The following is a 14,805-nucleotide window of genomic DNA, read 5'->3' on the forward strand; positions in this document are numbered from 1 at the left end:
TATATTAACTACAAGATGATACAGCAACTACAAAAAATCTGCATTCCTGAAACTTACTTTCTTATGGGGGGAAATGAAAATATACAAAACATTATAGGTCAACAAGGAGTAAGGAAAAAATAGAGCAGAAAAGTAGAAATGGAAAAGGGAATTATGTAAATGTATATGAGGCCATTCTTTGCAATTCAGGTAGCCAAGGAAATGTCACTGTTACTGACAGCTGAGTAAAAATCTGAAGAAGGTAAGGGGACAGACAGGCTGTGCTGCTTTATAAGAGAAAGGTAATCCAAAAGGTACAAGCAAAGAATTTCTTGAGGCAGAAGTGCACCTAGGATGCTCAAGAAACAGCCAGGAGGCCAGCGTGTATGTTGGAGGAAAGACATGCTACAAATATAGAACCTTAAGGGCAAATCTAACAACTGCTTTTATTCTGAATAAGAAAGAAAATCATCTCTTATGACTCCTCTTCATTAAAAAATATCAGGCATGACATTTTTATTAAGTAAATTTTAAATTTTTTGTTTTAAATTGTGAAGCTCTACAGATCATTTGGTGGACACAAAGACAACTGGCACTGAAACTGTGAAATTTAACTTTTGCTGCCAGAGTTCATCAGACCTTCAAGAAAAATTCTCTGGAATCTCAATCCCTATGGAAAACAGCATGGAGTCAAATACAAAAAATAAACTGAATTAATCTAACCTACAGCTTTGCACCTGTATTTTTTGTCTTGATATCGCAGGCTCTAAAAGGGGGGAAAGGGATCATATTGAACAAAAGGGGGGGAAATGCATTAGGAAGAGGAACCACAAACAACTAATTCAAGTACCAATCTGACTATCTGAAAATATAATAAAATCCTAGGAATCTGTGAAATTCCTGAAGTGGAACCTGTCACCTTCCTCCATCCTATGTTTCCATGCTGCCTACGGCCATTAGGACTAAGGCTTCTGAAGCCTCTTTGAAAAAAATATATATTAGGACATTCATCCAACTGAAATCTGAGTTTAAATTTTTTCGCTTTTCTTCCTTGGGTTTTAATGCAGCTCCAGGGCCGTTACTGGGTCATTTCTAATCATTATCCAAGGAAAATTCACTTCTGACTAAATATTCTTTGGAGTTGTAAGTCAATGCTCACAAATGCTGAAAAAATGTTAGCCTTTTGAGAAATCGAATCGAAAAGGGTTTTCAGGGGCTGAAGAGTGAGTTATCAGCTTAGTGTAGGCCCAACTTTTTTTTTTTTAAGCTCCAGAAACGTCCCCCAGCACATGCCGCCTCAAATCCCTGTCCCTATTATAAGGGACACAAACAGGATTTGAAGCACTTCAACATCTCTCCATCTCATTTTTTCAAGGCTCGAAAGATAAACGGACACCCGAGAAACACATGGAAACTAATCACCCTCAAGCACTGCCAAGGGCGCAACAGTTTTTAGGTCCGACCGCACAGGCCACAGGTGGCGCCAGCACCCCCGCCCTCTGCCCCGCGGTCCCCGCTTCTCGCCTGCGCTCCCGGCGCACACTCGGGGTGTCTCCGACCTCGGGGCGGTCCTTCCCGGGGACTCCGGCCCTGACCCACCGCCCCCGGCCCGGCAGCTCCAGCGTGGGGCACCCAGGCCAAGAGGCCTTCGCCCTCCCACCCACCCGTCCGCGCGGCCGCCACGCCCCCGCCCCACGGGCCGCCCGCCCCCTCGGCCGCGAGGTGACCTCACCTCACGCGGGCCGTAGCGGGGAGGGCGCCAGCGTCTCCGCCCGCCGCCCGGGCCCACGGCCGCTCGGCTGCGGCTCGGCCCCGACGGCCGGCGGCGGCGCGCTTCTGGGGGCGGGCTCTTCTTGGAGGGGGTTTCCCCGGGGCCCAGGGCGGGGGAGCAGGGGGGACCGGGGCGGGGGAGGGGAAAGGGACTTGGGAAGGAGGGGGGGAGAGGGAAAGAAAAGGGGGGAAACCAAACCCGGAAAGGGAGAAAAGGGGGGAGGGGAAAAATCAGAAGGGGAAGAAAGGCCCAGAGTCCGCCCCCCGCTGCGGCCTGCGCGATGCGTCACCACGGCGTAGTCGTCACCGCGTCTTGCGCTACGCGTGTCTCTGCTTCCTGTGTGCGCCTCTTCACGCCCGCGGGCACCCACTCACACTCACGAGCGCGCCACCAGAGGCATGCTGTCTCTCGCTCCCGCTTGTGTGGTCATGCTTCCAACCCAGATTCCCTAGGGTCCTCGGTCCACCCTAGGTTTAAACATAATGCCAATAATAACTGAGGAATTTCAGTTACAGAGCTCTTTCAAAACAGTCTTTCACTTAGGAGAGTAACTTCTGCGCCTAAAAGAGAACACATACTCCATAAATATTTGTATAAATAAAGAAAAAAAACTGACTTGGGAGAAACTCTGGCCATCGTTATTAAAATCTCTTCTTACCATCACCCATTCCTCAAGATACCGTTCTTTTTCTTAATAGTCATCTTAAATTTCGCCATTCTATCAAGATGGAATCAGTCCCGTTATTGATTATGAGTATTTGGATAATTTAATGACCAACTTCCTAAAAGAAGCCGTGCACTTTACATTGATGTAATTCCACCATTACGTATTGATTATGTGAGAGGAATGTTCCCACGATTTCGAGTTGAAGGCATAGTGATGGCCAGGAAATAATAGCTAATGTTTGTATAATCTTTGTGTAATGTGCAATGTGTGGCATTCTATAGAATGTGTAGCATTCTACATCTATTTAATCCTCAAGACCATAGGTGCTGTTATTGTACCTGATTTATACATGAGGAAACCTGATGCATATTAATTTAGCCAAAGTCCAGACTTTGAACTAAAGCAATTGATCCTCAGAGCCTGATCTTAACTACTCCATAAGTGTAACTGGGGGGAAAAGTGCAAAGGCCAGATATGGTGGCATGTTCCTGTAGTCCCAGCTACACAGAAGCTGAGGCTGGAGGATTACTTGAGTCCATGGGTTCAAAATCAGCTTGGACAACACGGGGAGACCTGTGGAAGGAAGGAAGGAAGGAAGGGAGGGAGGGAGGGAGGGAAGAAATGTAGCCAGGCAGTGGCGCATAACCATAATCCCAGCATTATGGAAGACTATGGCAGGAAGATCACAAGTTCCTGGCCAGCCTCAGCAACTTAGAAGCCCTAAGCAATTTAGCAAGACCCTGTGTCGAAATGAAAAAGGCTGTGGATGTGGCTCAGTGGTAAAGTATCCCTGGGTTCAATCTGCAGTACAAAAAAGAAAGAAAAGAAATGTAACTGAAAAGAGCAGATTACCAAGGACCTTGATATAGAGTGAAATGGTCTGAAGTCTTTCTAGAGTAAGTGCAGCAACTGAAGAACAACTAAGGCAGAATCGTTGAGGTATTCACCCTTGAGAGGAGCCTTCCTCTACTTCTCCTTTTTTGTCTACCTCTTTTCCCTAATTATTCAGGAAGGCTTATTTCCCAGCTTCACTGGGAAAAGAGAAGCAGCTAAAGTCATCTTAAGAGTTGAGGGGGATGTGGCTCAAGCGGTAGCGTGCTCGCCTGGCATGCGTGCAGCCTGGGTTCGATCCTCAGCACCACATACAAACAAAGATGTTGTGTCTGCCGAAAACTAAAAAATAAATATTAAAAAATTATTCTCTCTCTCTCTCTCTCTCTCTCTCTCTCTCTCTCTCTCTCTCACTCTCACTCTCTCTTAAAAAAAAAAAAAGAGTTGAGGGGGTCTGGGAACTACATAATGTAGTAAAAACATGCAATAAGGCCAGGAACTTGTGATCTTCTCCCCCAAACTCAAGATAAGGCTATCATCCCAGAAGGCATTGTGAATATTAACATGTTAGAGCCAGCAAGGTGGCATACAACCGTAGTCCCACACACTCCAGAAACTGAAGTAAGAGGATCACTTGAACCCAGGAGCTCCAGGCCAACCTGGACAGTAAAATAAGAACTCATCTCTTAAAAAAAATAGAATAAAAAATTAAAATGTTAAAAGATAAAATCAGTCCCTTTAGATTGGGTGGTTGGAATGAGGAGAGATTGCTAATGGGTACAGGGTATGTTTTTAGGGTAATAAAAATATTCTTGAGCTTGGGCTGGGGATGTGGCTTAAGCGGTAACAAGCTCGCCTGGCATGTGCCAGGCGCTGGGTTCAATCCTCAGCACCACATAAAAATAAAATAAAGATGTTGTGTCCACTGAAAACTAAAAAATAAATATTAAAAAAATTCTCTCTCTCTCTTTTTCTCTCTCTCTCTCTCTCTCTCTCAAAAAAAAAATATATTCTTGAGCTGGAGATGTTGGTCTGTGTTAGAGTACTTGCCTAACATGCATAAAATCCCTAGCTTCTATCCCCAGCATTGTAAAAGAAAAAGATCTTTTTTTTTTTAATATTTTTTTTAAAGAGAGAGTGAGAGAGGGGAGAGAGAGAGAGAGAGAGAATTTTTAATATTTATTTTTAGTTCTCGGCAGGCACAACATCTTTGTTGGTATGTGGTGCTGAGGATCGAACCCGGGCCGCACGCATGCGAGGCGAGCGCGCTACCGCTTGAGCCACATCCCCAGCCCAAGATCTTAGATAATAGAGACAGTTGCACAATTGTGTGACCAAACTGTACACCCTAAAAGGGTTAATTTTATGGTATGTTAACGATATTTTCATAAAGCTACTATTTTTAAAAATAAATACATTTATCAATCCCCAGCACCACAAAATAAATAAATAAATACATTTATACTACAAACCGCTATATCTATTGTATCCCAATAAAAAGAGAAAAATCAGGGGCTGGGGTTGTGGCTCAGTGGTAGAGTGCTTGCCTCACACATGCAAGACCCTGAGTTCAATCCTCAGAACCACATAAAAATAAATAAGTGAAGTAAAGTTATTGTGTCCAACTACAACTAAAAAAATAAATATAAAAAAAAAGAAAAGAAAATCAGCCCTGTATAAGAGAGCCAAAGTGGTTATGGGGGTAGGAAAGATGGTGGAATGAGATGGACATCATTACCCTAGGTACATGTATGGTTGCACAAATGATGGGTCTCTACACCGAGTACAATCAGAGAATTGAAATGTTGTGCTCCATTTGTGTACAATGAATAGAAACGAATTTTGCTGCCATGTGCAACTAAGTAGAACAAATAAAAATAAAATTTTTAAAGTTTCAAAACCAAAAAAGAGGTGGCGGGGAGCCAAGAATCTCTGACACACACCCGTTCAGTCTAGGGGACTTGGGTGTAACTGAGAAGCAGCCTAGATTGTAACATTTATTCGTGTAATATATCTATTTTAAGCAGGTGTATTGCAAATCAAAAACTGATCCAGGAGTGTAATGGTGAGCAGCAGAGATGAGTTGCTAAGTGACTGCATTATACACATGGAAGTTTGGGGTATGTCATAAAGGAAAGGAGAATCCTAAATAGCAAATACTTGTAAAGTTTCTTCAGCATATATGTAGATGAGGGTACTCTGGCCCACAAACAAGCCTATGTGACAGAAATAATAATTTTTACTAAGCATTTATTATGTCAACTACTGTTTACAACAGCTTTATAAAATTAGTGAATTCTCAAAACTACTAAGATCATCATTACAAATCTATTATAACATATTCCAAATCTTTAGGGCTAGACATAATTCAGAATCCAGAAATTTTTGAGTTTTATTTATTTTTTTTATTATTATTATTTTTTAGTTGTAGATGGACACGATCTTTATTTCATTTTTATGTGGTACTGAGGATTGAACCTGATGCCTCACATGTGCTAGGTGAGCGCTCTACTATTGAGCCACAACCCCAGCCCCTTATTTATTTATCTTGATACTAAGAACACTGAACTACTCCCCTGACCTGAAGTTTTCAAGTTTTAGAAAGACAAAATGGTACATTAATAGTATGTTATATATCCCCAGGGTAGCATCCCATAACCAAATATTTCTGAAGTCTAAGTGGCACAAAAAGTCCTGGTGGAATGTGTTGGGGTTTTTTAAATAGTTTTTATAACTTTATTTTATCTATTTTTCTAATGTGGTGCTGAGTATCAAACTCAGTGCCTTACACATTCTAGGCAAGTGCTCTACCACTGAGCTACAACCCCAGCCCTCAGTGGAATGTTTTTAAAAGAACATGAATAACCTCACTTCCATTCACATCATGTTTAGCCACCAGATGAGTTATCCAAAAAAAAAAAAAATATATGGACTACAGGGTTGTTGTGTTTGTTTTGTTTTGTTGTTGTTATTTTGTGTTTTTGTTTTGTTTTGTTTTTTAGTTCCCAATAATTTTTTCCATTTCTCCAATGAAGAAACTAAAGCAAGACAGGTCAGGTAACTTGCTCAGAGTTATACAGGTAATCAAAGGAAGAGACAGGGGGCTGGGATTGTGGCTCAGAGGTAGAGCGCTCACCTACCATGTGTGAAATACTGGGTTCGATCCTCAACACCACATAAAAATAAAATAAAGCTATGTGTCCACTTATAACTGAAAATAAATATTAAAAAAAAGGAAGAGACAGGGTTGGGAAGTAGCTCAGTGGTAGAGCACTTGCCTAGCATGTGCAAAGTCCTGGGTTTGATCCCCAGCAGAGAGAGAGAGAGAGAGAGAGAGAGAGAGAAGAATTTTAGCCATGGTCATCTGGCTGAAAGGCTTGTGCTTCCTACCTCCACCCTCTTCCACCCTTGCCATGTAACACCCTGCTATGGAAACAGAACCCTTTTCCTAGGGACCCACTACTTGGGACTTTTGGAAGAGAGCTAAGAATTCTGAGAAATCTCAAAACTTCTCTTCCTAGGCAGAACAACTCCCAAAGGATGAGTAAATATAGATCTTAAGCCCCTTCCCCACATTTAAGACTTTCCTCTGAGGACACAGAAAATCGGGCTTGGATACTTCCCTTCCCTCTCCTTACCTTAACTCTCAGACTGAGAGCTTTGAGCCCTAAGGAGGGAGAATGGACAGATGGGTGGAGTGAACTCTGAGAAAGAAATATCTGGTGAAGAAGGCAGCTCTCAGTTATCCACATAACAGTAACCTAAAGTTATACCCTTGTTGAACAGGGACCTAAAGTTATACCCTTCTTGTTTGAGAGTCACCTTTTAACTGTTTGGGTTTTGTTGTTTGTTTGTTTGTGGTTTTTCTTTTTCTTTTTTTTTTTTTTTTAAGTCAGGGTCCTGCTATGTTGCCCAGGTTGGCCTGGAACTCCTGGACTCAAGAAATCCCCCTGCATCAGCCTCTAAATTAAAACTTTACCCTCAAACCTCTAATCACTCCCTTTCCACCTAGGCTTCCCAGCAAGGCCAGTGATCTAAAGAGGAATTTCATCTAACCTTTGTCCCCAGGCCTGGCAGCTAACATGGGTAATAAGTATCTCTCAACATTGGCCCAGTGACATCTCTTTCCCTAAACAAACCAACCTCTCCCCACATCCCCCACTCTGCACTTTCACTGACTATGTGTTGGCACATCTTGCCAAGATCTACCTGTAACTGGATTCATTTTTCAAGTTAGATGTTTGGCTGTTCTATCTCCTGCAAAAAGGAGTCATGCCAGCCAGACACAGTCCTTCCAGGGCCCCTGGCAGATAGGACAGAGTTGACACCACAACTGTTGAGACAATTGAGCACTGGATTTGTGTTGTTCAAAGAGGGTCGCCTGCAGCAATGACCTCCTCATGTCTCCTGGCCTTTCTACTTCTGGCTTCAGGTACAGTGGCCAGTCTCAGAGGTGGCAGTCAGTGCCCAGCTTGTGAGGGGCCTACCATGGACCTGGGGAGCCAGCGGGAGCTGCTTCTTGACCTGGCCAAGAGAAACATCCTGGACAATCTGCACCTCAGCCAGCGCCCAACCCTAAACCGTCCTGTGGCCAGAGCTGCTCTGAGGACCGCACTGCAGCACCTCCATGGTCCCCCCCAGGGAACACTTCTGGAGGACGACAGGGGACAAGAATATGAGATCATCAGCTTTGCTGAGACAGGTGGGTTCCTGGCAGTTCTTCCCCAAAAGCTGACCTCTCAAGGAAAGGAAAAGTCACCTCACCAACTTCACCCTGACTTCCTCTATCAAGCCATCCAACTCCTGCTTCCTACAGCCTGCAATCCTAATCCCATGCTTCCACCCCCAGGCTTTCTCTGATAGCTCACACCTGACCAATGGATAGCTTGGTATTAGTAAATTTCACTTCTTAGAGATTTCTTGCCCTCATCTCCTCAGGCTCCTCTCTATATATACCACATAAACCTCAACAGGCTATGGTATGAGCCCATACATTTCCTAGGCCTGGATCCAGGGGCTTTTTGCTATGGAGTCTGTACTTTCTCTGGCCCCAGGATCCAGTCACTTCATTCTTTCCCACTTCCTCCAGATGTCTTATTTGGTAAAAAAGAGAAAAAGTAGATCACCAGGACTACAAGACTTCTCCTATCTCATGTCCACATGTACGCCATATCAGAACAAGGTCAAAATAGGGCTCAGAAAAAGGGATAGGGGATAAAAGGAAGAAAGAGTTGCTTACATAGAGGAGGGAGTAATTAAAGTAATTAGTGGGCATCTGGAAAGAAAATCAGGAATTCTGAGACAGGATCTGAGAAACAGAATGTAAACTGATCTTTTGCAAGCTTTTTCATAGGTCTGGAACACTCTTCCCTTCCTTGTCCCTTTCTCCCAGGTTACTACTTCAAGACCTGTCACAAATTCTGGCACCAGACAATTTGGATTCACATTTTTGCTCAACGACTTATTAGCTGCATGACCTGGGTTGTCAATAGTTTTCTTGTTTGTAAATGTGGACAATGAGGATAACTGAATGGGCTAATACAGCCAAGTCTTTAGAATGTTGAAATAGAAGGGAGCAAGAAATAAAAGACTCAGCTCCTGCCCATGAGGGACTATGGTAGGAACCTTTTCTCTCTTTACCTTCACATGGCAGAAAAAGAAAAGATAGCTCTCTGAAGTCTCTTTTATAAGGACACTAATCCCCTTCATGAGGCTCCACCCTCATGACCTAATTACCTCCTAAAAGCCCCACCTCCTAATATTGTGGTTAGGATTTCAACATATGAATTTTGAGGGGACACGTTAAGTCCATAATAGCCTTTTCCAAAAAAACCTCTAAACATTAAGGAGTCTAGCCCACTTCTTTTTTCTTTTTTTCTTTCTTTTTTTTAAGTTGCTGATAGATCTTTATTTTTTTAATACATGGTGCTGAGAATCGAACCAGTGCCTCACACATACCAGGCACGTGCACGACCACTGAGCCCCAGCCCCAGCCCCTAGCCCATTTCTTTAAAACATGGTGACTGACCAAGCACCGTGGCACACACCTATAATCCCAGTGGCTCTGGAGGATGAGGCAGGAGGATTGTGAGTTCAAAGCCAGCCTCAGCAACTTAGCGAGGCCCTAAGTAACTTAGTGAGACACTGTCTCTAAATAAAATATTTTTTAATATATATATATATATACACACACACACACACACATACATACTGGGGATGTGGCTTAGTGGTAAAGCACCCCTGAGTTCAATCTCTGGTACCAAAAATAAAAAATAAAAAGATCCATAGTGTCTGGATTCCAAGAGGACAATCTCAGTGTGTAAATGATTGTCAAACTCCTGCATGTACCTTTAAAAAAAAAGTCATTGTGACCAAGCCCAGAGTCAGCGTAGGATGGAACTAATCAAAGGCATGAAAATCATAAGATATTGTTCACAGGAGGCTGCCAATGTATAGTCAGCCTTCTGGCCCCTAATAATTCCTGTCCCTGCCACACAGAAAATATAATCACAGCCTCTCAATTCCTCTCCCCAGAATTTTCATCCCACTGTGGCATTAGGACCAGGCTTGAAGTTCAGGATTTCATAGGCTGAATCAGGTGAAAATATATGAAGTTCTTCTGGAAGTTTCTTCAGGTGGCAGGACCCTCCATGGTATCATATCATTAGAGCTGATTGTGAACATCTTCTCACAACTCCATGTTCAATGACATCATATTAATAACTTGAAATTGGACATTGTGGAAGAATTTATACTACAGAAGTTGGGAAACACTGCAAATTAGGTCTTTAAATTATTTTTTTCCCCTGGAGACCAGTTACTAAACATTTAAACTAACTCATCACTGCTTGTGTACTAAAAATGCTGAGTATTGCCTACCACACACCTAGCATACAGTGCTGAGGCAGGGACAGGATAACCATAATATCCATAATAGGCCAGGTGTGGTGATGCATGCCCATAATCCCAGCAACTCAGGAAGGAGGCTGAAGCTGGAGAATAGCAAGTTCAAGACCATCCTCAGCAAATTAGCAAGGCACTAAGCAACTTAGTGAGAGCCTGTCTCAAAATAAAAAAATAAAATGGGCTGGGGATGTGGCTCAATGGTAGAGCAGGCCTGGCATACTAGGGTTTAATCCTTAGTACTATAAAAAAAAAATTCTCGGGCTGGGGATGTGGCTCAAGCAGTAGCGTGCTGGCCTGGCATGCATGTGGCCCGGGTTCGATCCTCAGCACCACATACAAACAAAGATGTTGTGTCCGCTGATAACTACCGATAAATATTAAAACTAAAAAATAAATATTAAAAAATTCTCTCTCTCTCTCTCTCTCTCTCTCTCTCTCTCTCTCTCTCTCTCTCATCTCATCTCATCTCTCTCTCTCTTTAAAAAAAAATTCTCTTTAAAACTCTGTGGGTTGGGCTGGGGTTGTAGCTTTGTGGTAGAGCACTTACCTAGCATGTGTGAGGCACTGGGTTGAATCTCCTAAATAAATAAATAAATAAAGTTCCATTGACAACTTAAAAAACAAACTCTGTGGGTTCTCTAAAATAATAAATTATTGGGACAGAAGTCCCCTGTGTTTCTCCTTTACTAACAAAGCAATAAATCATTTATTTCTTTTTTCTCAAAAAATAAATAAATAAAATAAAATAAAATAATAAATTGTAGTCTACCCATCTAGACAAAAGGCACCCTGCTCTATTAAGACAAACAGACCAAAGTTAGTGTTGTGGAACAACACCCTGAAGATTCTTAGAAGACCTTTTGTCTAGTTGGGAGAGTCTACAGAACATCACCTTAAATTCTAGATCTCAATAAGATGTTAGATCTTAACCCAAGGTTTTACAGCTGACATTTTATTGATTCATATCTTTACTCTGAGACCATGTTTAATTGGTAGTGCCCTGGATTTGGATTTTATACTGAGGTCACTTCTTACTTTGAGAACCTTTTGTCAGAGAAGGGATGGAGAAAAAAAGAGTTTTAATTTTCAACCTAGCAAGTACTTTGAGAAATATTTTTCTAAATTCTGCTAGAAAATTGAACAGTTCCTTTTTTAGTTCATCTCTCTCCTGAAATGCCTTATCATAGGTAGCTAAAATAAGCTAATTGGCATTTTCAGGATTCTGCCTGGAAATATCTCTAGCTAAATTCACAAGTTTGTTAGATATTGTTTCTGGCTTCCAAGTTACCATAGGTGATAGCCAATACAGAACTCAGGTTCCTCTCTCTCTCTTGAGCTTTCAACAGCAATTTCTTCATGATTCTTGCTACCTTCACTAATAATCTCTTTCTTATCCTTTAACCTCTGCCTAACACTCAGGCCCAAGGCCAGTATTACATATTTCAGATTTTTGTTATGGTAGCATCCCACTGCTAATAGGAATTTCTTCTTCAGTTATTTATTAATTTAATATGCTAGCCCCAAACTGAACCTTTTTTATGGTGGTGGCAATCATATCCAGGTAAATAAGTCCTCTACCGTTGAGCTGTACCGCCAGCCTTATGGAGTCTTTATTTCTTCCTCCCAGTACCAGGGATTGAACCCAGGACCTTGTACTTGCTAGGCAAACCCCGACTACCACTGAGCGACACTCCCAGTTCTATTTTTTAATTTTTTTTTTTTTTTTTTGGTACCTGGGGCACTTAACCACTGAGCCACATTCCAGCCCCTTTTTGTATTTTATTAGAGACAGGGTCTCACAGAGTTGCTTAGGGCCTTGCTAAGTTGCTAAAGCTAGCTCCAAACTTGCAGTCCTCCTGCCTCAGCCCCCGAGCTGCTGGGATTATAGATGTGTGCCACCACGCCAGGCTTAGTTTTTAAATTTTATTTTGCAACAGGATCTTGCTAAATTGCACAGGCTGCCTTGAACTTGCAATCTTCCCGCCTCCCAAGAATCTGTGGTTACAAGCATAAGCCACTATGTCGGGCTGCCTTTTTATTCTTTACGTGGTCAGGCTAGGGATTTTCCAAATCTCTATGTCCTGTTTCCTTTTGATTATAGATTCTATCTTTAAATAATTTCTTTCTCATTTTACTGTATACAAATTTTAAAAGCTGCACATCTTTTTTTTTTAATTTATTTTTTAGTTTTCGGCGGACACAACATCTTTTGTATGTGGTGCTGAGGATCGAACCCGGGCCGCACGCATGCCAGGCGAGCATGCTACCGCTTGAGCCACAGCCCCAGCCCCAAGCTGCACATCTTGATCTTCATTATTTTGCTTAGAAATTTCTTCTGCCAAATCACTCTTAAGAGTTCATCACTCTTAATTTCTGCCTTCCATAAACCCATAGAATGTGGACACAATACAGTCCAATTTTTTGCCACTTTGCAATAAGGATGATCTTTACTCCAGTTTCCAGTAAAATAGTCCTTATTTCCATCTGACACCTCATCAGAATTGCCTTTCCTTTCCATATTTCTACCAACATTTTGATCATGAGCACTTAGGTAATCTCTTAAGAAATATCACACTCGGGCTGGGGATATGGCTCAAGCGGTAGCGCTCGCCTGGCATGCGTGCGGCCCGGGTTCAATCCTCAGCACCACATACCAACAAAGATGTTGTGTCCGCCGAGAACTAAAAAATAAATATTAAAAATTCTCTCTCTCTCTCTCTCTCTCTCTCTCCCTCCCCCCCCCACTCTCTTAAAAAAAATAAAAATAAAATAAAAAAGAAATATCACACTCCCCCCTCCTTTTATTTAGAGCCCTCTCCAGAATTGACCTTAAAACTCTGTTCTGGGAAATCTAGGTCTTTTTTAGTGTGCCTCTCCAAATTCTTTGTACCAGGCTCCAATGCCACTCCCACATTTTCAGGCATTTGTTATAGTACCATCCCACTCTCATTGCCAATTCTCTTAGCCCCTTTTGTGCTGCTATAAAGAATACCACAAATGGGGTAATTTATAATGAACACACATTTATTAGCTCATTGTTCTGGAGGCTGGGAAGTTCAAAAATCAAAGGGCCAGCAACTGGCAAAGAGAAGGCAATTTGGGGGAGGGAATCATGACCTTGATCTTTTATAAGAAACCCATTCCTCTGATAAGGGCATTAATCAATTCATGAGGGATTTGATCTCCATGACTCAAATCCCTCTCAATAGGCCCCACCTCCCAACATTACCACATTAGGGATCAAAGTTCTAACATACTAACTTTAGGGGACAGATTCAAATCATAGCAAATGCCAAGTGCTACAGAGAGTTCAAGTATGCTGGAAATAGAGAGGTAATTGAGAGGTAGGATTGACAATTAGAAAGCTGTAATGACTGGGGCTTCTTGTGTCCACAGGCCTCTCCAACATCAACCAGACTCGTCTTAGTTTCCACTTCTCTGATAGAACTTCTGGTGGCATGGAGATCCAGCAGGCCAGCCTCATGTTCTTTATACAGCTCCCTCCCAATACCACTTGGACTATGAACATGAGGGTCCTTGTGTTGAATCCACGTGACCCCAACCTCACCTTGGCTACTCAGCAGCTGCTAGAGATGGATACCACTGGCTGGCACCAGCTCCTCCTGGGCCCTGAAGCTCAAGCTGCCTGTAGCCAAGGGCACCTTACCCTAGAACTAGTACCTGAAGGCCAGGTAGCCCCCAACTCAATCATCCTGGATGGAGCTGCCCATAGGCCTTTTGTGTCAGCCCGGGTAAGAGTTGGGGGCAAGCACCGGGTTCGCAGACGAGGCATCGACTGCCAGGGAGGGTCCAGGATGTGCTGTCGACAAGAGTTCTTTGTAGACTTCCGTGAGATTGGCTGGCACGACTGGATCATCCAGCCTGAGGGCTATGCAATGAACTTCTGCACAGGGCAGTGCCCACTACATGTGGCAGGGATGCCTGGCATTGCTGCCTCCTTTCACACTGCAGTGCTCAGTCTGCTCAAAGCCAACACGGCTACTGGAACTGCTGGAGGGGGTTCATGCTGTGTGCCCACAGCCCGGCGTCCCCTGTCTTTGCTCTACTATGACAGGGACAGCAACATTGTCAAGACCGACATACCTGACATGGTGGTAGAGGCTTGTGGGTGCAGTTAGTCTTTGTGAAATGAACAAATATCCCTCACAGAGGTGCCCTTCCTCAAAGAGGGAATGATTCCATTCCTGCCTCTGTCTAGAATGTGGACTGCATCTTCCTGAGCAACTTTTGGAAATTGTCCCACCTTGGACTTGAGATCTGCATCTAAGAAGAATCACTATACTATCCTCATAACCTCTCTCCTAAGGCATCATCTTTTCAACATGTCTCTCATGCTCAAACCCCATACCAGGGACTCTGATCCACCTCCAACCATGAGCAGTGCCTTCAGGTTTCCAGGCAAAATTCACCCTTAATCAACCCCGTTATCTACTATGCCTTCACAGTTGACTGAATCAACTGCCCTTTCCACTCGATGGTCCCCATTCCAGGGCAGTTGACCCAGTCACTCCCTCAGATTTTTCTGGTTCTCCAAAAAGCCCCTTCCTTGGATTCACCAAAGATTAGATTATTGTTCTCCAAAGTGACACGTACGCCCTCTGTGTATTGAGGCCCTTGCCTAAGTGTGTTG

General features: G+C 43.1%; 2 protein-coding genes across 6 annotated transcripts in view; one reads left to right on the forward strand and one right to left on the reverse strand.

Annotated features, from left to right (window-relative positions):
• Positions 1-1,902, reverse strand: part of R3HDM2 (R3H domain containing 2) — a 155,388-nt gene extending 153,486 nt beyond the window's left edge. For 2 of the 5 annotated variants that reach the window (XM_081310452.1, XM_081310465.1), the window contains exon 1: positions 1,712-1,902. The gene's annotated coding sequence lies outside the window, so the exon portion shown is untranslated. Of the gene's footprint in view, positions 1-1,503; positions 1,643-1,711 lie in introns of those variants that run through there. The other 3 variants (XM_081310451.1, XM_081310450.1, XM_081310457.1) reach the window with 2 other exon arrangements.
• Positions 1,903-7,637: 5,735 nt separating this feature from the next.
• On the forward strand, positions 7,638-14,293 carry INHBC (inhibin subunit beta C; the record flags this gene model as incomplete). The annotated part of the gene is made up of 2 exons (XM_081311874.1): positions 7,638-7,950; positions 13,551-14,293. The coding sequence occupies 2 exons, from the start codon at positions 7,638-7,640 to the stop codon at positions 14,291-14,293; spliced, it is 1,056 nt and encodes a 351-aa protein (XP_081168000.1).
• Between the last annotated feature and the right edge of the window lie 512 nt (positions 14,294-14,805).

This window comes from Spermophilus citellus (assembly GCF_964194105.1).
Source record: "Spermophilus citellus genome assembly, chromosome: 10".
NCBI lineage: Eukaryota > Metazoa > Chordata > Mammalia > Rodentia > Sciuridae > Spermophilus > Spermophilus citellus.